At 36.3% G+C, this 25,106-nt stretch overlaps 2 protein-coding genes across 6 annotated transcripts in view; both read left to right on the plus strand.

Annotated features, from left to right (window-relative positions):
- The window catches only part of TENT2 (terminal nucleotidyltransferase 2), a 55,189-nt gene extending 38,595 nt beyond the window's left edge, over positions 1–16,594 (plus strand). For 3 of the 4 annotated variants that reach the window (XM_028511104.2, XM_028511105.2, XM_036020461.1), the window contains exons 12-15: positions 4,109–4,245; positions 12,475–12,566; positions 13,585–13,664; positions 15,164–16,594. In XM_028511104.2, the coding sequence (XP_028366905.1) occupies positions 4,109–4,245; positions 12,475–12,566; positions 13,585–13,664; positions 15,164–15,238 (384 nt within the window). In that variant the 3' untranslated portion in view covers positions 15,239–16,594. The remainder of the gene's footprint in view (positions 1–4,108; positions 4,246–12,474; positions 12,567–13,584; positions 13,665–15,163) is intronic. The other variant, XM_036020459.1, reaches the window with a different exon arrangement.
- Positions 16,595–19,072: 2,478 nt separating this feature from the next.
- Positions 19,073–25,106, plus strand: part of CMYA5 (cardiomyopathy associated 5) — a 93,061-nt gene continuing 87,027 nt past the window's right edge. For both annotated transcript variants that reach the window (XM_036020462.1, XM_036020463.1), the window contains exon 1: positions 19,073–19,419. In XM_036020462.1, coding sequence (XP_035876355.1) covers positions 19,262–19,419 — 158 coding nt within the window. In that variant the 5' untranslated portion in view covers positions 19,073–19,261. The remainder of the gene's footprint in view (positions 19,420–25,106) is intronic.

Below are 25,106 nucleotides of genomic sequence, written 5' to 3' on the forward strand. Positions count from 1 at the left end.
AATAAGCTTAAACTGAATTCCTTTGAAAAGACAAAAAATTTGGTGGTTTATTTTTAAAAATGACAATAAAATCATTGTTTTAAAGTTGACATTACTTAAATTTTAGAAGTCATAAGGAAGCTAATTTTGAAATAATACATTAAAAATTTCAAGCCCTGGCTGGCGTAGCTCAGTGGATTGAGCACGGGCTGGGAACCAAAGTGTCCCAGGTTCGATTCCCAGCCAGGGTACATTCCTGGGTTGCAGGCCATAACCCCCAGCAACTGCACATTGATGTTTCTCTCTCTATCTCCCTCCCTTCCCTCTCTAAAAATAAATAAATAAAATATAAAAAAAAAATTTCGGCACACAAACATACTGTATTATTGTATAAATGTATAGTTACAATAATACCCATCGTATACCAAATAATGAATATTTAAGTAATAACTGTTGCTGCTATGCTTTACATACATTATATCATTTAATCCTATAACAACCCTATGAGTACTACTATTTTCTTTATATTATGGATGAAGAAGCTGAACATTTGCAAAGCTAGGTAATTTCATATCACTAATAGAAGAGCAAAGTTTCAAACCTAGGTCATCTGACTTCAAAGTTTACACTCTTTAACCACCTTATTATAGCACTTACACTTTATGTGAAATCCTTACATTGATTTCCAAACTAAAAATTTCACTAAAATCTGATATAATTTAAAGGAAATTTAGTGAGCAGTCTTCAGCGCACATCACCAGATTGGTGGCAATCTGCATACAATTAAGAAAGCTTGGTAGAATTTCAGTATATTATTTTGTTCAAGTAAAAGTTTAGCCAGTCTCAATTTATTTCATGAAGTGCTTAATTATCCAGATTTCAAACTTGGAAGGTGAACATATGGCACAACCTCAGAAAAATGGTGGAATATGGCAAAAGATGTTTTTGCCATTTTTGGTAGGCAGTTGTGTTGACAAAACAGTGAAACTTTTCATATGTTTTTCAAGGGATTGTCTTTAAAATTTTTTCTTACCTTTGCATTGGTTGAAGAGAAATGGAAAATACCTTAGAAATATCAGCATTTAAGTATCAGTTGGAATTGAGTCAATATGCATTTGGTTATTAAAAGCCCAAAATAATATATAACCTTAAAAACTAATAAAAGTGTCTTTCCAATTAAAAAAGAACAAAAGAATAAAAAACAAAAATGTCGTTACATTAAAAAAATGAAACAGTGGTAAATATCAGTAATCTAAAAAAGAAGGCTTTTAAAAATAGATATTACATTGTATCAGTTAGATTGTTTTTCCATGATATTAGGTTGTAATTTTAAGGCTGCTCCCCCCCCCCCCCCCCCCCCCCCCGCCCCTTTGGCTCTTTATGTGCTTCCAAATATGTTAGCTTAAGTTCTACCCACCCCCCATCCTTTCCAAAGTAGCATATATTGTTCTTAAATACGTAAGTGCTATGCAAGAGATCCCTTTTGAAAAAAAATCTTTGATGAAATTTTTCTTAAAGCAGAGAATCTTTCTGTAATGTGAACCAAAGTTAAATGAATTTTTAAAGGTTAAGTGGAATTCCGATTTACTTGTAGCAGCTTTTGGCATTTATTTATTTATTTGTTTATTTGCTTATTTGTTTGTTTATTTATATTCCTCCTTCAGTTCTACCTCAGTATGTAAACATGGCCCTCTCTGTATGTGACTGTGAAAAAAAACAGTGACGCTAAGAGGATGCTGGCCAAATTGGTCCAGGGTCATTCTAGTAGAATAGGTTTCATCTTCAGTTTTAATTTAACAATTGCTGATTTTTTCCTTTAACTTATTGAACAAAATAAAAATTTTAAAGGTGGTTCAAACAGTTTTAAGCTTCAGGTAAGAAGAAAAACTTCTGTTTCAACATCAGTTCATAAATTGTATGCTTACTATACTAGGTGCTAGAAATAAAACTAGTAAGAAGCTTTCAGAGCAAAAGCTATTAAATAGTGACCCACTTTTCTTTTCCCATACCATTTGAACTTGTTCTATCTTTTTCTTTAATTTGCCAGAAAATAGTATTTAAATTTTAGAATTTTAAATAATCTCATAAGTCCAATTTTACACGTAACAAGTAAGAGACAAAAGGTAGTAGAGGCAGTATACCTGCTCTACCTTCTGCTTTTACTCTTTTTTATAAATTGAAGCCTCTTTCCTACTCTTCCTAGTCTAAGAAACAAATAAGATATTTGTTTGTAACATTAAGTCTGTTAGAAGTGGAAGGAGAAATTTCAAGTTTAGGAGTGCCAGCTTTAAGAATTATAGCTGGAGTAGAATTTTTCTTCTGAGGGAAATCACTCCCTGGTAGTTAAAAATTATTGATAGCATTATAGATAACGGAGCAGAGAAGTTTTTTGTTTTTGTTTTTTCCTTACTCCTTTGTTTTTTACTGATGATTTTTGAGTAGGTGCTATACCCTATTTCTCTGTATTAAAACATAGTCACAATATTCAGACATTGCTAATTGAACTGATGTAAGTAAACCCAAGATTGATTTGTTCGAGTTGGGAACCATAAGTGTAGTTGTCATTCTGTTGCCTTAACCAGTTGCTTTAAAATTTTTTTTCGTCTCTGATGGCAAATACAGAAAACTCTTCTTTTTAATTTTAATTTTTAAAAATCTTCATTGTATTTCTTTTCTATTATCATTTAGTCCTCTTATATCCCACCTCCCCCCAGCAATCACCGCACTGTTGTCCATGTCCATGAGTCCTTTTTTCTTTTTGCTTAAGCCCTCCACCCCCTATCCTCTCCTCTCACTTAGCTGTCATCCTGCTCTCCATCTATGAGTCTGTCTCCATTTTCCTTGTTAGTGCAATTTGTTCATTAGATTCTACACATGAATAAAATCATATGGTATTTGACTTTCTCTGACTGGCTTATTTCACTTAGTATAACGTTCTCCAGGTCCATCCATACTGTTTCAAAGGAGAAAATTTTCTTCTTTTTTTATGACCCAGCAGTATTTATTCCACTGTGTAAATGCAGATTGGTGCAGCCACTGTGGAAAACAGTATGGAGAGATCTCAAAAAATTAAAAATGGATCTGCCTTTTGACCCAGCTGTCCCACTTCTGGGAATATATCCAACGGAACCCAAAACATGAATTCAAAAGAACATAGGCTCATTGTTCTTTTGAATGTTCATTGCAGCGTTATTTACAATCGCCAAGATATGGAAGCAGCCATCAATAGATGAGTGAATAAAACAAGTATGGGACATTTAGAAAACCCTTCTTGAGGTCACTGTACAAGTTACCTTAAAAAGATTATTTTCTAACATACAGATATGTATTACTTGAAGCTCTATAGTTCATTTAGTGGATTTTAGATCCAGAACTTGGTACTATTAGAGGAAAGATTAACTATGAAAATTAATGGCATACCATAGGCAAGAAGAATAAGCAGCCATTAGTATTCTATCTTAAAAGTTTGGTCCTGGATTGCAAGCAAATGACAACTTCTTTTATGAATGTAATGGTAAAGAGTTGCTGAATATTGCTTACTGATAGATTTCCTATCCTTCTCTTTCCCTGCCCTCTTTGTCGTTTCAAGTTCAGTTCATGTTGGACATCTATCTTCTCTTCCCTCCTAGATACAAAAACAAAATAAAACAAAAATAATTTAAAATTAATATGAGTATTACTCATTAACATTTTTACGGCTTTTGAGAGAAATTTTAACTGGCAGTTAGAACTCTTACATTGTGCTTAATATAGCTTTCATAAAATACAACTGCTCCTTATAAAAATAATTTAAGAATGAGATACATTTGTAAAGAAACCTATCTGGTATTGGATGGAATTTTGGTATGTACAGTAAGGTTTTATTTATAAGTTAGAAAATCTTTTGCTACCATATGGATCCATTGGTTGCTATATCTCAGCCAAGGATTAGAATATCTTAGTTTTTCAACTTTCTGGCCTACTCCAAACACTGGTGAAATCTGTAAGTGTAAGAAAGCCTTCAAATTTCCAAATTGCAGACATGTAAAAAAATGTCTTTTCTTCAGAGAGCTTTAGATCAGGATTTATAAAGTTGTTAATGTGTGTTTTAAATGGCTTTACATTCCTCCCCCACTTTTTTTTCTGACAGGAATCTTTTAGTCCTACTATACAGCTGCACCTTGTACATCAGGTTCCAAGTGATGTCCCTCCTTACCTCTCAAAGAATGAATCAACTCTTGGGGACCTCTTACTGGGCTTTCTTAAATATTATGCTACAGAATTTGAGTAAGTGAAACCATGAATCAGTTATTTATTTATATATAAGTAAATGCTACAAATTTGGTCACAAAGTTAATATTTGTCAATTTCAGTGCTGTAAACTTGTCCAGAAATGTGTAGTTTATAAAATTTAATACCTAAAGATTAATAAGCTAAGTAGATATCATATTCCTAGCTAATAAAAAATTATAGTTTAGGAAATCCAGTTTTGTTGATTTTAATAGTGATCCCATTTTATGTTTAGCTGCCTCTTTTCATAGTAGGGCCTGAATAAATGTGTCAGTGCTATGTAGATACTATATAGTTTGGAACATCTATTTTTTAGATACTTAAACTTTGTAAAAAAAAAAAAAAACATACAGCCAAGACACACTTGGAAAAAGATTTACTTAGTACCTGATACCTGAATTAAATAGTTGTATTATATAATGTATAAATCAAAGAATACTTTTCCTTTTTTTGAGGGTGATGTGTAAATATGAAAGGTTAAAGTATATCATCAGACTGGACCTAACTGAAAGTTCTTATGGGAGTTCTTAGTTCATAGAGTGGGCAGCACTTCTGATCAATTTAGAAAAGCTTAAAGGAGGAAGGAGAAAGGACTTAGGAATTGTCCAAATTTAGAGGAGTAGGGTACAGGAACCACAGGGTCCTACTTTGAAGAGGTTTGGAGAGAGGATAATAATAGTAATAGTAATAAATTGCTATTACTAGGTGGGAAAAAGTATTCTAAAAAGATTGTATGTATTTCATTCAGTTTACATAATAACCACATAAGACGGTTATGCCCATTTTACCAGTGAGGCATATAGAGAGGTTAAGAAACTTGCCCTAAGGGGAGTATTTCAGATAGTTTTGACTGCAAAATTCACATTCTTTAAATATGATACTTTATTGCAGTGTTGATATTACAGTAAATGTCTGCTATGATGCAGTAGCACTAAAGAAAACTGACTTATATAAGATGATTTGAAACATAGGGCATGAAAGATGACATGTTATTTAAATTTCTCAAAGCTTATAGCAGACTGTGCCTATTTAGTTTACAGTTGTGTCTCCAGTACCTAGCTAACCCAGTACCAAATAATGGGTACTTGACAAATACTTGTTATAAATAAATAGTTTTAAAGCAGAAAGTCTGATTATGGACTTGTTTCAGAGATTCTTAAGGTGACTGAAATTAGATTAAGAAATTAGCTTAAGAAAAGGAGTAGGAAAAGAGCTGTAGAAAAGTAGTTCTGTAAGAATGAAGTCCAGGTTAAAAATGACCTAAATATAAGTTCAAGCAACAAGGATAAAAAGGCATGAGCCTTTATTTATATAGAGATGAGGAAAGAGCTAAGACTATATCAAACATGGAACATAAGAAATTGTAAAGGTTATTCTCAAGTTCAGATATTGTAATAACAAAAGCTAATTTTTAGTATTTCTTTATCTAGTGTTCTTAGAGTAGGCTAAATGATTTCCATGTATTATATTATGTCATTTAACCCTCAAAGTAACAACACTATCAAGCTTAGGGAATTTGTGTACTTGAAACTTGCCCATGGCAATACAGCAGATACTGAGAGAACTGGGATGCAAGTTCAGGTCTGGCTACAAAACTACAATTTAAATTGTCAGGCCATATTAACATCATCTATTGTGTCATATGAATTAGGGATTGGGAGAAATTTGTGTAGAGAGAAAAGGATTCATAGGAGAAAGTTACAGTTTTGCCATGTAGAGTTTAAGATTAAAGTACCTACATATAAACACCATGAAAACCACTGCTTTGTTGGACTGAAATGAGATGGTAGAGGTGCAGGCTTGTGTGTTGTAGCATTAGCAGAAACTAGCTTGCTGTGCCATATGATACTGGCTAGGTTGCTGACCCTTGAAAGAGGTTTTGAACTTTTGTATACGCTTGTTATCTCTCTGGTACATGATTTAGGAGCCATCTTCTCTTCTTTCGTCTTCCAGTGCATTTGTCAAGTGCATTATTGTTTCATACCAGATATTTTCAGAAATTTGACTGTAGGAAGCGGAGCCAAGAATGTAGTCATGGTAATGAACTAAGTGCCATGCAAAATTCTGACAGCTGTTAGAAATGTTTGAAAGGATTTCTTCTGAACTTTGAAATATTCAGTTAAAAAATTCTCTATACTTGAAGACATGATTAAGTATCTTTTAAGCAATGCTTGTATATACAGTATAAATGTTGCAGAAATTTTATATGGCCATTTAAAAATTACTAGGAATTTCTTACCTACTTCACTCACAGCCTTCTAATTCTTGCTGTTGAAAATTCTCACAATGAAGTGAGGCTTCTAAAACTGTACTTGGGAACAGGAAACTGAAAAAATGGAGGGGAGAAGGGTGGGGAGAATCAGGTAACTCAGGGAATCTCGGGGAAAAAACATACAGTCAGAATATAATAATTTTGTATTTTAGCAAAACAAAAAATTTAAGTTCTAAATATTACAGACTCATAGATACTAGAGAGTCTGTGAACCTTACAAGATACCTGTTTTATAATCCTCTGTATTTCCTGGATGCTTAATCACATGTCATTATTGCTAGTCTATCTGTTGAATTAAAAATACACACCTACATACTTAAACACTTGCAACCTTTTTAGAGACTTTTAAAAAAACTTTTTATTTATTTTTTAGAGAGAGGAAGGGAGGGAGAATGGAAGGGAGAGAAACATTGATGTGAGAAACATTGATCAAGTTGCCTCTTGTACCTGCCTCAACTGGGGACTGAACCCTCAACCTAGGCATGTGCCCCAAATCGAACTGGCAACCTTTTGCTTTGCAGGATGATGTCCAATCACACTGGTCAGGGCAACACATGCATTTTTTAATAAGGAGTATTACAAAGGCCCAGGTTTTGAATCCCTTTTTTTGTTGTCCTCCTTTTTTTCTTTCATTTAATCAGTAAGTCATTGACTGCCTACTGTATACCAAGCTATTTTTTATATACTGGGGATTTATTATAACAATTAACAAAACAGGCATGAATTCTTGTCTTTATGGAGCTGACACTGGAGTGTGGAGAGGCATTTGAATTACTGTTAATTTCTAGATGCTATTGTTATTATAAAGGAGAAAATGGTCTTATTCTTAAGAGATAAATGCCAAAGGACAAACACATGAAGTTTTGTGATATCTACAGCTTAATAGATGGTTCAGTTTAAAACATACATATACACAAACAAGTAAATGTGGCAAAATGTTAACTGTTGGATCATTTTTGAATTTTATGCTTTTCAGTTTTTCTCTGAAAATTTCATAATACAAAGATGAAGTACAAATGAGATTAGAGATGAGAAGGAACTAATATATAATCTAAAAAGGAAGAATCATTGAGGTAGGAGGTAAGCCAATAGAATGTAGTGTCCTGAAATCCAAGGGAAAAAATGTTTCAAGAAGGGATTGATTATATCACATTTTTTTGATAGATCAAGTACAAAATGATAAGTAAAAGCTGATCATTGGACATTGGTTCACATGGAGCCCACTCACTGGGCCTTTGGCAGGAGCAGTTTCTGTGGAATAATGGAGATAAAAAGCATCATTGGTGTGGGCTTTAGAAAGAACAGAAGGAGAATTATATACAGATAGATTAGTATATATAAACTCTAGAGGAATTTACATACTTGTAAAGGGGAGCAGAAAAATGGAATAGAAGTTGAACAATTAAGTGGAGTTGAGTTTCTGGTTTTGTTTTTAGAAATAAGAAATAACCCATCTTGATGGCAGAATTGGTGATACCAGGAAAAACCTAGTAAATTGTTAAACAGTAATCTTGTGTGAGTTCATTGGAGTTGGAATCACCCTGATTGGGTTGCTCAGTTAGATGGAGTGTCCTCCAGTACACCAAAAGGTTACAGATTTGATTCACAGTCAGGACACATCCCTAGGTTGCAGGGTTGCAGGTTTGATCCCAGTCGGGGCGAATACGGGAGGCAACGAATCCACATTTTTCTCAGTCTCATCAATTTTGCATTGATGTGTGTGTCTCTCTCTCTCCTCCCCTCCCCCACCCCCTCTAAAATCAGTAAAACATGTCTTTTGGTGAAGAATTAAAAAAAAAAGACTTGAAATCTAGAACACAAGTGGAATAGGCTCACAGATAATAATGAGAAAAGGCAGAACATGTATATGGATACAGATGAATCTATGTGGTGGGGGCTAGTGAAAATCGTCTTTTGATTGCTTTAGGTTTCTTTAGTGAAATGAAACATGAACATTAGCTGGGAATGATTAAGAGGGAGGACATTTGAGAAGTGAGGAGAAGATAGGAATTGTTGTGTAGGAGAATAAAGAAACTATGGGAATAAAGCATTTACGGTCCTTTGATCTAAGACATCATGAATTTAAAGGTTAGCAGGATTGCGTGTTTTCCTTCAGCCATGTTTAACTGCATGGAAGGGATTAGAGGTAGACAAGATTTAATGGTTGTGTTTCAGCCAAGTAAGTTCAATGCAGCAAAAGCAAGTAGGAGAGTTGAGGAAATATATAAGGGAGTGTTTTTAATAATTGACCATGGACAGAATATATTAGACTTAGTCTTGGAAATGTGGGCACAGGGATGCCTATAGGACATCCAGTTGGCAGTTTCCAGTAGTTAGTGGTAAATACTGGCCTGCGACCTAGTAGAAAGCTTAGAGTTGGAGAAAAGGATTATGTAAAGTTAAATAGTATATTGAAGCCTAGAATGAATGTTCTAGCATTAGAAGACTGAAAGAGGCAAGGCCCTGATGGACACCAGCATTTAACGGGTCAGTACTAAGAAGAGCCAGTTAAAACAAAACTCTGGGATTAGAGTAACATTTTCTCTATGCTTAAGAGGTTTCAGATCCCTAACAAAGTATTCTTTTTGCTTTCTTCCCAGCTCATAATAATAAAACAAAACTATATACATTTGTTCACTTAATTTGACGAGTCATATATATGCAGCCATGTGGTATCAGACCCATAATTTTGACTTTGTTGGACTTAAATTTTTCTCTGTAATGTTGCTGAAGACTACATTTCCAACTTAATCAATCATCTCAGAATACTTTGACACAGAGAGAATAGCTAAATGAGAGTTAATGAGTACCAGTTCATTGTTACTACTGAAGAAAAGAAGCACGCATCTTACCAATACAGAGTCAGTATCTCAGTTTTTTATTCAAAAGATTATTATATGCTTTAACGTATCTTTAATACATATTAATATATTTAATACACAAATAGATTTAATACAGATTTAAATATATTTAATATATAATTTAATATTTAATGCATGCGGTATATAAAATATATTAAGTAGATCTGGCTGTGTATTTGGTAATACACATAGAGATATACACTATATATACTATGTGTATAGTGCAATAAGTCTCATATTATGTGTATAGATTAAATATTAATTTAGATTAAATTAAACCCCATATCTGTTCTTTTATTCTTTTGCAAAACATCCCTCTTCTATAGACTGTATCTTATTTTATGCTTTAATTAATGATTGATAATAACATTTTCACATTGCAAGCAAATTATAGTAGAGAAATATGATATAAAAAAGGCTTAGTTTAGGACCTGTTCATATTAGAGAATGAAATATTTAGGGAAAATATTTCTAAATTATGATTTCAATTCTACATTTAAATTTGCCTCTAAGAGTAAAAATAATGTGTTATATACCATGCTTTTTCATTTGAAATATTTAATAATTTAGAAGTATTTAAAAGTTTTTTGAAAAATACAGTATATTGAATCAGTATAAATGGTAGTGATTCAAAATATTCTTTTTTTTTCTCTCTGAAGTTCTCAGTATTTCTGATGATGTAGTCATTTAAATAACTGCATTATTGGAGTTGGTTATAGGTTGAAGCTTAAATGATACATGGTTAGGGATGATAAAGTGAATATAGGTATGTTACATGTTTCTGTGACTCAGTTCAGAACCAAGTACTGGCATCTAATATGAAATCAGGACTGGATTTAATAGAAATGTAGTGGTGAAGGGAGTTCCTTTGATTTAAGGAAATAAAAGTTGTAATTTAGCAGTAAGACACAGTAGTTTATTTTGAGCTTGTCTGAAAGAAATAATCAGTCTATCTCTTTTTAACATACCGTTTCCAATTTTAATTATATTGCAGATTCAACTGTCCTATAAGTTGACATTAGAAGCAAGTAGTCTCAGGGAAAAGTTTATTTCATTAGTGAAATTTGTCTTAAGTGGTATAAAGTAGCACAAGGTTTAATTCTACTATAATCTTATTTGGTTCAGGCATATGGTTATATAACTCTCCCCTTTACATTGTTATTTTTAAGAAAATTTTAGAAATGTACTCGAAACAATAGAGCTGTATATTTTTCTGTTTTGAATCCTTGGTGCTATACATGAAGGATCTAAAACATATTCCACTAACCAATACTATTTTCTTTAACAATCCACTTATTTTTTAAAAGCATAAATTCTGATATTTATTTATTTATTTATTTAAAGGCTTTATTTATTTATTTTAGAGAAGGGAAAGGAGGGAGAAAGAGAAGGAGAGAAACATCAATGTGTGGTTACCTCTTAAGTGTCCCCCACCGAGAATCCAGCTGGCAACCCAGGCATGAGCCCTGACTGGGAATTGAACCAGCGACCCCTTGGTTTGCAAGCCAGCACTCAGTCCGCTAAGCCACACCAGCCAGGGCTGATACATATATTTTTAAATAACTTCATGCTATCTTTGCAAAGTATAGAGTGGGGTGAAAGTAGGTTTATAGTTGTGAGTATGTGAAACAGAGTTTATTCTTATATTATTATTTATTAATTATTATATTATTTTCCATGCAAACAATTGTAAACTTACTTTTGTCACATTCTGTATTTCTAAAGTGTACTCTTTTTTTTTTTAACCCTCACCCAAGGATATGTTTATTGATTTTAGAGAGAGGAAAGGAGAGGAGAGGAAAGGAAAAGGAAGAAGGGAGGGGAGGTGAGAGAAACATTGGCGTGAGAAAGCAGATCAGTTGCCTTCCATATGCACCCTAACTGGGTGTTGAACCTGCAAGCTTTTTGTGTATGGGACGACACTTCAACCAACTGAGCTAGCTGGCCAGGACTCTAAGCTCTACTCTTGATAAGAAAATGTAGAAAACCATACTTTGGGGATTCTTTTCTATGATCAAACTTCACAAGATGCAATATTTTCTTGAATATTTAACATATAAACTAATCAATTTTCCAGAAACAAATGCCATACTGTACCCACAATTACATTCTTATGGATTCTCTATCTAATAAATACAGGAAGAGTAGGGTGAGTATTGGACCTGGGAAGTCCCACAACTGTGGTCTTGCTCTTACTGAAATGGTGGAGAAAGCTAGGGCTGATAAAAAGATGTCAGCTATTCTTCAAACTGCTTTTTTCTTGTATACAGGTTGAGCAGCCATACATGTTAGATCTTCAAACTAACTTTGGTCTTGTATACAGGTTGAGCAGTCATACATGTTAGAATGATCCTTGAAAAAAAGAAAATAGTACTTGTACAAAACTATTATAATTGTAAAGAAATCTTTAAAAAAATGTAATGTTAGTACATACTAAAGACAAAACAATTTGCCTTCAGACATACAGATAAAAATTATTTTACTTGAATAAAACCTCACTATTAACTGCTATATTTATATGTAATAATACATGTTTTCAGAGTGTATTAATGTTTTCATAGAGTATTAATTTTATTTTCTTAAACCAGCCTCTACTTCTGTTGGAAAATATGAAAAATTTTTTCCAAATCATATAAATAGATATGTACCTGAACAAAAATCAAGGATGTCAGAAAACAACACAAGAAAATTACCTCTCAAATAAAAAAACTCTTAATGGGGTATTAACAATGACTATAGTTTTTATATTTTTTGCTTCCTTACACGTTCTTATTTTTTATTACTTTATTTAATAAGTAATTATTGAGCACCTAGTTTCACAGTTCAACAACTAGTTGAACTGTGAAAAATACAAAAATAATTCAGTGTCTTGGAGACAATCATAAACAACAATAACTAAGCAAATTGTTCAACTTATAAGTGCTATAAGGAAAAAAGAAATAGAAAGGGGGAAATAGGGATTGTGTTGATTGAGGGTTGAAGCAAATTTCGTTATTCTGTGAGAAAATCAGGTTAGGCCTTACTACTGATATAATAAAAATAATAAAGGGGAAGTTAAAATAGTTAACATGATTAATGTTTTTCTTCTTATAGCTGGAACAGTCAAATGATTTCAGTTCGTGAAGCCAAAGCCATTCCGAGGCCTGATGGTATTGAATGGAGACATAAATACATCTGTGTAGAAGGTAGCTTTTCCACAATTACTCTCTATCATTCAGTTATCATCATGGCTCTGAGAGAATTACTTGAATATTTTAATCTTTTATTATTATAAAGTAAAAAAATGTATGTTCTGGTTTTATAAGTCTTTTAGTTTTAAGATTTTAATTTAATTTTTTATTTTTAAGTATTTTTTATTGTTTTCACTATTATAGATGGCCCTATTTCCCCACTCCTTTGCCCACCTCCAAAATAATTTTAAATTCTTTATTTGTAGGAAATACCAACATGAATTTACGTGTCTAGTGTTTCTAGTTGATAAGGTTTGAGCAGTCTATATGCATCCCTCTTGCTTATAGCTGACTGAAACTTAATTTCATAACTTATAGGTGGAAGAAAATATTATCTTCATGCGAGGATTCTTTTTTTTTTTTAAGATTTTACTTATTTTTAGAGAGAGGGAAAGGGAAGGAGAAAGAAAGGGAGAGAAACGTGTGAGAGAAATATGGATCTGTTGCTGTGCACACCCCCCCAACTGAGAACCTGGCCCACAACCCAGGCATGTACCCTGACCAGGAATTGAGCCTGTGACCTTTCAGTTTGCAGGCTGGTACTCAGTGCAATGAGCCACACTGGCCAGGGTGTGATGATTCTTATATTGAAATAAAATCAGTTATTTACTTAAAATACTGATACTTAATGCAAGCTAGATTTTTATGAATAGAAATTGATTTTACTTTAAAAATTAAATGCTCTGAGGTATTCTTTTATCTAAAATTAATTTACATATAGTTGAATATTGACATAGTTTTTAATTTTCCTCTCATTTGAATTCTTTCTACCTTATTAGACAGTCCATAGCTATATAAAACTATTTTTAATATGTATAAATCTAATAAGATATTTGGCTGAACCATATGTAATTGCTATTTTCTAGGTCAAAAACTGTCAAATATTGACAATTTCATATAGTTAAACTAAATTTAAAAATTGAAGCTCCCATTTTAATAATTTTTTTGTTTATATGTGCATTTAACATTGCAGAACCTTTTGATGGAACAAATACAGCCAGAGCTGTACATGAAAAGCAGAAATTTGACATGATAAAGGATCAATTTTTAAAGGTAAATAGTGCATCAGATTAAGACAGAATAGCTCTGGTTTTTGTGTTGTGAAGCCGTGAATGCGGCACAACAGGGAATTTGTTACTTGAATTTAGGTATACTTTCCCTTCAGAGAGATCTGGCTCTGTTTTCCTTCACATGGCTTTCACTTTACTGGAAATAAGCATTTCCATAGATACTTACTAAACTCTCAAAATGAGTGACTAAAGCCTGATGGACTTCCTTGCCTCCTAAAATATTGGGGGACTTATTGTAGCTTTAAAAGAAAGCTGATGTTAGTGATATATACATACACACACACGTGTGTGTCTTTATATACATACACACAGGTACATATATACTGTAGTTTACTTCTTAGCTCTTTAGTCTGCATTAGTCCACATAATGAATTTATTCATCAGTAATATTGTTAGATGTGGTTTCTTCAAGAAACTCCACATTGCAGTGTAGAAATACTGTGGGACATGCAGGAGAAATGCTTCATAGAAGAAAAAGATCAGTGAACTGTGAAAATCATTTTAGAACAGGGATGTCAAACTCCTTTTCCCCAGGGGGCTACATCAGCCTTGTGGTTGCCTGTAAAGGGCCGAATGTAATTTTAGGCCTGTATAAATGTAACTTCTTCACAGTTAAGCGAGAGCTCAGGCACTGCCACCGCAGAGAACCAAGGTGGAGGGCCAGATTCGGCCCACAGGCCTTATGTTTGCCACCTGTGTTTTAGAGGCATACTTTTTCATTATCAAGACATACAAGTGGATTTTATTTGATGATAATTAAAAATGCAGGTATATCATATTACAAGATGTTCTTCAAATTAGGCCCCCTCAAATAGGAAATTTTAAATGATTAGAATTCTGCCGGACAAAACAAATATTCATGAGGGAATATTTTTGTCTGTCAGCTTAAACTGAGAACTCAAGAATAGCATTCCTTACATTGCTGTTCTTATTTATGGGTGAGCTTCCTTCAGTTCCTTCCTTTCTTTTTTATTCTTAACCAATTCTACTTGCTTGTCTTTTCTAGAGGCATACAAAAAGTTTTATTATAGATTTACTGTCTCCTTTATAAATACTATTCTTAATTGAAAAAGCATATTGGATGCCATATAGTAAGATAATTGAGATAAACTTCCCTTGTTTTCTCAAACCCCAGAGGTTTTGTTTTAATTACCTTGTACCTTGCTGTTTTAGATGAAATTACTTAAATTTGTGAATAAATGTTAATATTGTCAATTGGGTTTTTTTGTACCACCTATGTGTCCATTTCTTTATTAATGAATTGAAGTCATCCATACAGGTGTAGAATTTTTAAATATTTTCTGATGACAGAAACAATACTCATGTTGTGTTAAAAACTTGGGAGATAAAAACACAAAGAAGAAAAAAATCATCCCAAATTTTACAACCTATAGAGAGCTATTAACATTTTAGTAACTTTCCTTTCAGTCTTTGTTCTGTATATATTTTAGGTTTTAAGAATAATTTTCATTTCTCTCACAGTCATGGCACAGATTGAAAAACAAAAAAGATTTGAACAGTATACTACCTTTAAGAGCTGCTGTCCTGAAAAGATGACTGGCCTCTATTTCTTAATAAATTCTTCTGAGAAATGAAGAACAGTAGTAACACCATAAAGCATTTTGTTTACCTCGACCATACTTTCTTTTCATTGGTCTTGTCTTCATGTTTTATTTTTAAGAGGACATACTTATATAAAGACTGCATATTTTATTATGACATTTCCTAATAAAACCCTTCGATTTAAAGATGTATTTTTAAAAATGTTTACATTGATGATTAGTAATATTATGGCATGGATTTTCAGGCAATCAAATAAAATATTTTTGGGGGAATTATCTGAACAAATAAAAGGTTTTGATATAACTTCAATTCATTGTACTACATGCTAATACTGAAGAGATTTGTGGGATTTGGGGAAGTGTAATCTACAGTAGATAGTTTGTTGCCTGTCTGTTCTAGTAAAGTGAAGATTCAAGTCAGTTATTCAGTTACTTGAAGCAAAACGAAATCTTAGATTTCAGTGAAATCACTGCAGAAGCATGAAATACTGGACAATTGCCTTAAGTCTTCACTTGACTCACCAGAATAGAGGCTTTGGGTATGTCTGTATTAGCATTTCATTAGTACCTCACATGCTTTTGATGTACTTTTGAGATTGCTTTAAATTTTTTGTGACAAAAGTACCTTTTGCACTGTAGTAATATGATTGCTAACTCTGTATTATACAGCAGTTAGTTAATTGTTTTAAAAAATTAGTTCAGTGTAGACATTTTGAAGAGATTAAGTCTCCTGTGCTTTATGGTAGCTTAGTGCAATAAGCGCTTTAGCTTTACTTCCCACTTTTGTGCTTTTATTTTCCCTGTGACATAAGCAACAGAAACTTAAAGATCAAAGTTGAGATTATATCCTGTTGAGTGTATCAGATTTTTTTTCTGTGTACAATTATAGGATTGTAATCTAAACTGGAAGTTTTAGGCAGTAAGCCTCTATAAAATGGTTTAGGGTAAGACATAAAATTATTATAAATAAAAGCTTAATGTTTGTAAAGATATCTTTTTTAGTGTTTCTTTTCCACATGAAGAAGAGTGGTGGCTGCTGAAAAAAGCTACAGTGTTTATTAAGGTTGTTTGTGGGTTATGTAAATATTTGTAAATTGGTCAGGGACTGTACATTTAAATAAGAAAAGTAATCTTGGAAACAGTTTTAACTTTTCAAAAGAACTCTATACAACTTCTTTTAGACCTACTGTAACACAGTTTGTACCTCTAAAGTCCTTGAGGGTTTTTTTTGCAGACCAAATGCTAAGACTTGCTTTTCTTTGACTTGTAAAAGGTGCATATTTTTATTTTCTTCCTTAAGTTTAAAGTTTTGTATTATGTCAAATGGAATAAAGTTTATATATGGAAATTGTTTATGTGGTTTTGTGTGTGTGTGTGTGTGTGTGTGTGTGTGTGTCAAAGTCTTCTTTTGAGGTTATTTTCCTTGATTATTTAGATTATACAAAGGAAGGGTCTTGGAATCAGGTCTGTTCATTGTTAAGCCAGCTAACCACATCAACACCCTATTTCTCTGGCATTATTGGGAATGAAGCTTTCTAGATAGCTGAATGTTTTTAGGTTACTGATGGTTAAGACTTTTGAAACAATTAAGCTTTATATATTCCTTTTCTTGGAAATTTTTCTGAAGTGTATTATACACTGTGCCACTCTTCTTTATCAGAATGTTCTGAGTATAATTAATATACTTGTAATGACTCTGGGTAATCATTAGAAACAATAAACACTAGTCACAGTATTCCGTAGTGATTCTGTGAAGCTCTCGGGGACGGGTGAGTGTGTAGGGCGCTCCACCTCTACTGTATTACATTTCCAGAGACCCTCCCCCACCTCCACCGAGTTTACCATGGCGTGGACTCCTTCACTGCCTCTCTTCTCTCATCTCTCAGAGGACCTGTACTCCCACCCCCACACAGCTCATTTCACTGCTGCTGCTTTTTAACTATTTTGCTGAAAAATAGATCAAAGTTAATAAACTTACACCCAATTCGAAATCAGTAAACTTAAGCCTTAGATTACATGCCTTGTGACAGCCAAATATGTCAAATAAATGGGCTGTTAATATGAGTTTTTTAGCCTTTAAATTATTTTCAGTATGAATTACTTATTCAATCATGTGAATAATACATACGTTTTCTGTTTATATTGATCTGCCCATATCTGTATATTTTCATGTTACTCAAGAGTAATATTAGAAAGTTAAAAACATGCAGTCTGTATCGCATTACTAAATTTTGTATTGAACTAGGATCTTTGCGAGTAAATTTTGGTGACTTTAGTGTTCCCAAGAAATTTTGAGTTAAATGAAAGGAATGTACAATGGAAAGCTATAGTTTTGGTGAGTGTTTTAACATTCCCTTAGCTGCTATTTAATTCTTTTTTTTGTCCTAGGTGAACAGGCATTTGGGATTACTAATGGAAAAGGCTCACTTATGTTATGAGAATGAAAGTTGCTGCTGTTCAGTGTGGTTTAGTGAACCCAGGGCTCTGCTCTGCTCTCCTCTTCTCATGCACACCTGCTGATGCTTCCGTATTGTGTCTGCACTCTGCAGTTCTTTGCCTACAGGCTTGCTGCATGTGTACAAGCCAGTGTAACTGGTAAATACTACCTAGCTTACGTTCATCATATGTAACAATTCTGTGACTAGAGTTTGCTGTAATTAAAAATAGAAGCTGTTCTAGCCACACAATCATCCTCATGAAAAGAATATCTTTATGTGTTGTAAAGCTATCTCTACCTGTTACACATACTCAACAGGTTTGGTCCTGTTCTCTTAGTTCACAGAACATTTATTAGTGCCTACTCTGTGCTATGTACTTTGTTGGCTTCTAGGCTTGTAAGAGATGGGGATGATGGGACAAAAGTAAGTAGCAAATTTACAAAGTCTACTAAGGCAAAAAGAAAAAACTTGAACACAGGATTGTAGGAACCCAGAAGATGGGTATTGAACTTAACCTGGGAATTTCAGGGATCTTGAATGATGAGTATAACCCTGTAAATAGAGGAGAGAGACACTCAGGAGGAACTGTGTGAGTAAAGGCACAGTGGCCTAACGTGATAAATGTCGAAACTCATGACTTCTATAGAAGAGACAAGACCGGTATGGACTGTCGTGCAATGTGTATTTTCCTCAGGTTAGGCATTTTAAGCATGAACACGACTTGGTCCCACCAATGGCCTGGGGATCTTTGTGTTGAGTTTCAGACAAAACAGCCTTTGGCAGATGTGGCAAAATTACTTCTCGGTGTTTGAAACTGGTGGCAATAAAAGTGTCCTGTCTGAGCAGTCCAGGGGCCACTGAGGAAGCATATACACAATTTACTGGTTTGCAAACAGAGACGGCCAATGCTGCGCAACAGTTCAAAGCTGGACCTTTGAATGGGACAACTTTGCTGTTTCCTATTGGGTCACTTTACCAGCCCCCAGACAATGAGCAAGTTAGCTAGCTACCCAAGCTCTTTTGAGCCTCCGTTTTCTCTAGAACACCAGCATTGTAATTATACCTCTGCCACAGCAGAATTGTGAGGGGATTGGGGAAGTGAGACCATAGGTGAGTGCCTGAACTAGTAAGTCCTGTGCTCAGTAAGAGTAGTTAGTTGGGATAAAGGGTGCACCAAGCAGCTTGGCTGGAAACAAAGCCTACCAAACCCACTCTAGAAGAAAGAGGTGGGGCCGGGCGCCTACCCTCCCATTTCCTGGCGCTGCGGGCCAGAGCCGGCGCCCCTTGCATGGAGCCGTGGGTGATCTTAAACTGTCCCAAGGGTCCGCCAGGGATCCGCCTGAACTGCGGCGGGGAGGGCTCCGGGGAAGTTGGCAGACGCGCGGGAAAAGGAGAAGCTGAGTCGGGCCCTAGAAGTTCCCTAGCGAAACTTTTTTGACGCCTTCTATTTAAAGTCGCGGGGCTCGCCCGCCCCCGGGCCGGGAACCCGAGCCGCCGCGCGGGCCAGAGGCGCAGTCAGAGGGAGAACACCAGGCGCGGCGCGGGCGGCTCCGGCTCCGGTCTGGCCCGGGAAAGACGCGATGGCGACTAGCGACAGCAACCACGCCGCCGAGAGCTCTCTGGGCTCCGACAGGGACGAGGAGGCGACTCGAGCTCTGGAGACCGAGGAGGAGTCTGAGGGCGAGGAGGGCGAGGAGGACGAGTCGGCTGCGGAGTCGGAGTCGGAGCCTGACGCCAGGTAGCGAGCGCACCTCTCAGGCTCGCAGCCCGGGGTGGCCCGGGGCCTGGCAGGCGGCCCTGGCCAGGGCAGGTGCTTTGCGGGGCAACTCCACAGTCTTGGTTTTTCTGTTCTTGAGTTCATCCCCTCTAGCTAAGTACTTTCTCTCTGGGGGCGCCGCCTTAAGAACTTAAAGGTGAAGGTGCCTGCTGTCAACTGGAGTGACAGGCCCGCCTGCAGCAGCAGCAGCAAAGTTCATCCCTCCCGCCCCCGCTCCTCCTCCATTACCCCCTCCCATCCAGGCCCAGCTCCTTGAGTCTTGCTGCTCTTGTTTGTTTATTCCTGGGAATTTGCGTGGGGTCCTGTTTAACTACAGAATGTGCAGAAACTCTGACTTTTGGCCCAAGGTATAGGAACACTCTTGAAAGTCTGAGCTAGAGAGGGGGTATGGGTGGGGGGTGAAGGTGGCAGAGGCTGCTCCGGAATCTTCAAATGACGAGGTCTCTTGGTTGGCTGGTTCTTGGCTAGGTTGCTACAAGGGGACTTTATTTTGGTACAAAGGCCCATAAACTCTTTGGAGAAAAGAACCGTGAGTTTCAGTAACCCTTGTTCTAAAACTCCTGCCTTTTTTTCTTTTTTTTTTTCATGGTCCCAAATATCAACACATCAGTGAATGTAAATGCAGTTAGGTAATACTTACAAATTTGGTTTTCCCTCTATTTGAATCTTCCTCTTACCTCCTTTCATGGAGACCCTAAAGTGAGAATAGGAGGAATCGTCTCCTCTCTATTTAGATTGGTTTCTACTTTTCCTGTTCTCTTTGGGTATGGGTTTTGTTTTGTTGTTGTTGTTTTTTGAGTATGGGCATTTTTTTTGTTTTGTCTATGAGTTATGTCCCTTCCCATTTCTGGTAATATCAGCAGAAAGGCCTACTTCGTAGGTGACAGATGTGTGTGCAGTATTTCAGAATGTACATCTTACACCAAGTTAAAAGTGCTGCCCAAACAAAGCCAGCAGAGTTGAAGATCAAATAGTCCTAGAGTGGCATTGATTAGGGTGAACGGTCAGTCAGATAAGTCTGAAATTGGTCACATATTTACCAATCAACTACCAAGTGGGAAACAGGCACAGTTCCTGTCCTCAAGGACTTTATGGCAGAAGTTTGAGAACAATATGGGGAGCATGATACTTTGTACTAACTGAGAGGGTGGGGGAGCACAGGAGGCCCTGTGGAAGGTCAGAAGAGAGTGTGTGCATTTGTGACTGCCTCGAGAAGGGGGCATGTCCTGGGCGCCTTACAGAATGGGCAGCAGATGCAGAAAGGAAAAGCAGAAGAGAAAGCATCTGTGGGAAATGGAACAAAGAAGAGCAATATTGATTGAAAAGGGGAAATCAGTCAATCCCAGGCTTTATAATCTTTTTCTCTTAATGGTGTCTGGGATCCTCCCGTCCTTGCCTAACCTTAATTTACCACCATTCCCTTCTCCCTTCTCCCTTCTCCCTTCCTCAAGAATCTGAAAACTCTTAACTCTAAAATTTGAGCAGCTGGCAGTGATTTAAAGCCCCACTTTGGAGTTGCATTACCCTTCGACAAAGGTCAAAATCTTTAGGTGTGAAAGGTGTGATCTATATGCATGTAAACGACTTGGTGGTAAGGTGGACACCAGGGCAAAGGCCAGAATGAGTAGAGTGAAGGGAATCATGAGGACATAGGCAAGTGGTAGTGGAGGCCTTGAAAATCACATTTTTAAAAAAATTTGGATTCGATGACATTGGTAACAAGAAATCAGTAAACTGAATAGATTTTGAAGATCAGACTGGTGTCGTTGGAAAATGAGACTGGGGCATGTTGGAAAGCTGGGCCTGGGAGGGCTCAGATCAGGGAGTCAGTGGGAGGGAAAGGCAGGAGATGTATGGGGATCAAGCCGCCATGGGGCACGGGGAACAGGGGTGGGAGCTGTAGCTAGAGGTAGGGAGCGGTCAGTGGGGAGGGACTTCTAGGAGAACCAGGAGACCCCGAATTTCTCCTACCTCAAAGTGTTGTCAGAAATCAAACCTTGTTGTTGTGTGTGAGTTTCACACACACACACACACACACACACACGCACGTTCCTTTTTCTTCTGAGACTAGAGAGGAGAACTTGGTATGTTCTCTCATCTGTGGGAGATGAGAATGATGTCCTCTCGGCTGTCCCACCAAAGTTTTACAGAGTTTTACAAAGTTTTCCTGAGACTGTGCCAGTCTCAGTACTGTGCTTACAAATGTTTTCTCATTTTTAACACTTGCAGCACACTGTGAGCTGACTGTCTGGTTACGGACGGGGAAAATGAGGTTTTATGTAACTTTCTGAGGGTATAAGGCAAGTAAATGTAAGAACCAAGGTGTGAGCCTGAGTCTGTTTACTCCAAGCCACTCCGAGACTTTTCACTGCCTCCGTCCTTACTGGAGGGAAACTACAATGACTCTGGCTGATTTCTACGTTGAAAGATTATTAGAGGAAGAGGAAAGACTCTATCTCTTTGAAGACTAGTGGGAGTTTTTTCCCCTTCTTGAAAGGAAAAGCTGTCTCTGCATTTTCTCAGAGGTCAGAACGATTCTCAGAACTTGAATTACAAATTTATTTTTTTTAAACTGAGAGACTCATAAAATTAAATAAATGAAAATAGCCTACTAATAATCACAGAAAGATTGATTATTGCATCTGTTTAATGTAATATTATTAAGCCACTATTAAAATTCTGTTTGTGAAGATTTCCAACAATGTAGAAAATGCATATATTGCATTGGAAAAAAATTGTATAAATTAGAATGACCTCACTATAAAATAAATTATGTATTGGAAAAAGGCATTAAAGATTAATAAAGGTTAACATAATAACATAATAAAGGTTATGGTAAACTCTATTAACCTTAAGATTTAAAAGGTTAATAGTGGTTGTCTCTGAGTCATATGATAATAGTTGACTAAAGTTTTTTCTCTATATCTCACTGTATTTTTTAGTTTTTCTATAATGAATAGATAACACACGTTATTATCAGAAAGCTAAATTTTATGTTTAAAAGTTCAAAAGGCACAGAGTGTAATCTGCTTGTAAAGACTCTTTTACCTTCTCAGGAATAATGTATACTAACTTATCTATAGCCACCTTTCTGAATCAAGGGAAAAATACCCCTTTAATTGTAAAAATGCTTTTCTAGTGTAGGAGAGCTCACCATTACACATGCCAGTGCTTACATTAAATCAGAGAAATAGCTTTCTGATGTATCATTCAATGACATGAATACGTTGCATGTCATGAAAAACTCTGAATGTGAATTCTATTAGCCATTCATTCTCTCATGGGCAAAATCCCTATCCTCTATGAGCTTCAATTTTCCCATCTGTAAAATGGTAGTAATACTTCGGATTTCTAAGACTGTCATAGGATTAAATAAACTCTGAACGTGTATAAGTGTGCTTGGCCTTTAGTAGAATCCCAGTAAATGTTAGTTTCTTATATCCCTTCAGATGAATCATTGGCAGCAAAGTTCTTTTCTGCCCACCATCCATCAGTGAAGGGAGAGGGATGGTCTCAGTTTTCAATATGCGTAATGTTCCCAACTCCACTTTGGCTCCCTGTGTTCAGTCGTTCACTAAACATTCAGAGAATGCCTGCTAATTGCAAAGGACCATGCAAGGTGCCAGGGATACAAAGATTACCAAGAATCAATTACTGTCCTCAAAGTGCCCACATTCTGGGGGAAGAAACAGAAAAATATGATTATTAACTTTTACAAGATTCGAGGAAGAAAAGGCCTTACAGGAAGCACCTCTGAGTCGGGAGGAAGTGCGGGTCCCGCCCTGTCTGGAAGGGCTGGGGAGGCTCCCCCGGCAGGGGCCTCGGGAGCAGCGTCTTCCCTCGTCATGAACCGCCCAGAGGGCTCCCAGTCCTTGGAGATCAGAACACATTTTTCATATAAAAGTTGTACATAAAAAGCAGCTCTGTTAAAACTCAGTGATTTTAGAGCTGGGTGAGGCTTTAGAAATATTTTTTCCCAACTAATTCTTTCATAGACTCAGAAACTGAGTGCCAGGGACATTTGTTCAAAGTCACACAACTAACTGATCAGTGGTAGAATTAGGAACAGATCCAGGTGTCTGGATTCTAGTCGAATGCATGTTAGTTTATTCATTCAACAACTCTTCATTGAACTCCTTCTGTGTGCCTGGCACTTTGTAGGCACAAAGAGAACTGCAGTGGACAAAACGAACAAAGTCTCTGCCCTCCTTGAAGTGACTTCCCCGTTTAGGGAGACAGACAAACAAAGATGTAACATGCCAGGTGGCAATTAAGTGCAAGGAGGACAAATACAGGAGGATAAGGGTTGCGCTGTTTCGGATAAGGTGGTGAGGAAAGCCTCCCAGGTGAGATGACAGTTGAGTAGAGACTGAAGGAATGAATGTTCTAGGCAGAGGAAGAGCTGGGGCAAGGGCCCTGAGGCAAGAATGTACGTGGCTTGTTTGAGGAACACCAGGAAGGCAGGTTGCGGGAGCAGAGTAAACACAGGGGAGAGTCGTGGGAGATGAGTCTGGGAAGTAGTTGGGTTGCAGATCATGTAGGACTTTGTAGGCCTGGTGAGGGCTTCAAAGTTTATTCTGAGTAAATAGGGCACTGTGTTCCATCGACCACACCACGCAGGGTTTAAAACACGAAACCTGGTGACTGCAGTATTCCCTCAAATAGTGAGTGCTGTGCAGCCATATATTCAACTAACATTTATTAAATACCTACTGTGTACCAAACACTGTGCTACATGTTTCAAACTCATGATCTTTATGGAAGGATATGTAAATAGCCAGTCACTCGGGTTTTTGTTTTTGTTTTTTCTGATTGTGGACCAGTAAAGCCTGACTCTTTGAGTATTCCCCATAGATCACTTAGAAATTTTTCTGTATTTTTGTTTTGGATCATTTTCTGTTGGTCAATTTTAATTTCTCTATTTAAGCACAGAGGATTTTTGCCATAGCAATACTCAAAACCTAAAAATTACTTTCAATTGCAGCTTTGTCAGTACTTGTAAAAATAAGTCTGTCTAAGCCGATAGAACTAAAATTATTAGGAGCATTTACATTTAACTAATCATTGTAGGAAACCTTTTGGAAGGGGAAGAGAGTTGTAAAAGGTTTTCATTATCAGTACAGAGCACTCTGTTTCCATGTATCTATTTATATGTCTCCCCGGCTGTGCTTACCTAGGTGTTTTGACAAGTGTGTTATTTGAGCCAGCCCTCTTTTAAGGTCAGTAGAGAGAGCTGAGATGGGAGGGGCGACTGCTCAGGATGCCAGAGACTGAGGGAGGAGAGGATAGAGCAGAGGCACTTGTAGCCAGAAATTGAAGAGCTATTTAAGTGTTGGCTGCATGGGTATTACATGCCCTTGGTAAGACATTGACTCAAGATAAGGGAATACAGTAAGAGTTGGAGTTATTTTTTTCTTTAAAACAGCAGATCTGCTAAAGTGTAGAAGATATTGACTGATAAACATTTTGCCAAAAAAAAAAAGTGCCTTATATTCCTTGGATATTCTGAATGTAAGATTAATGAATGCCTTGACTCAATTCAGACAAGATAACCAAATTCCTCTTTCTTCCAAAACTTAGAGAATCAGGTACAAGAGACTGGATGTGGGTTGTACCTGATATAGTAAATCTTTGGTTTCATCCAGCAT

The sequence above is a fragment of the Phyllostomus discolor genome, chromosome 3 (genome assembly GCF_004126475.2).
Source record: "Phyllostomus discolor isolate MPI-MPIP mPhyDis1 chromosome 3, mPhyDis1.pri.v3, whole genome shotgun sequence".
Classification (NCBI taxonomy): Eukaryota; Metazoa; Chordata; class Mammalia; order Chiroptera; family Phyllostomidae; genus Phyllostomus; species Phyllostomus discolor.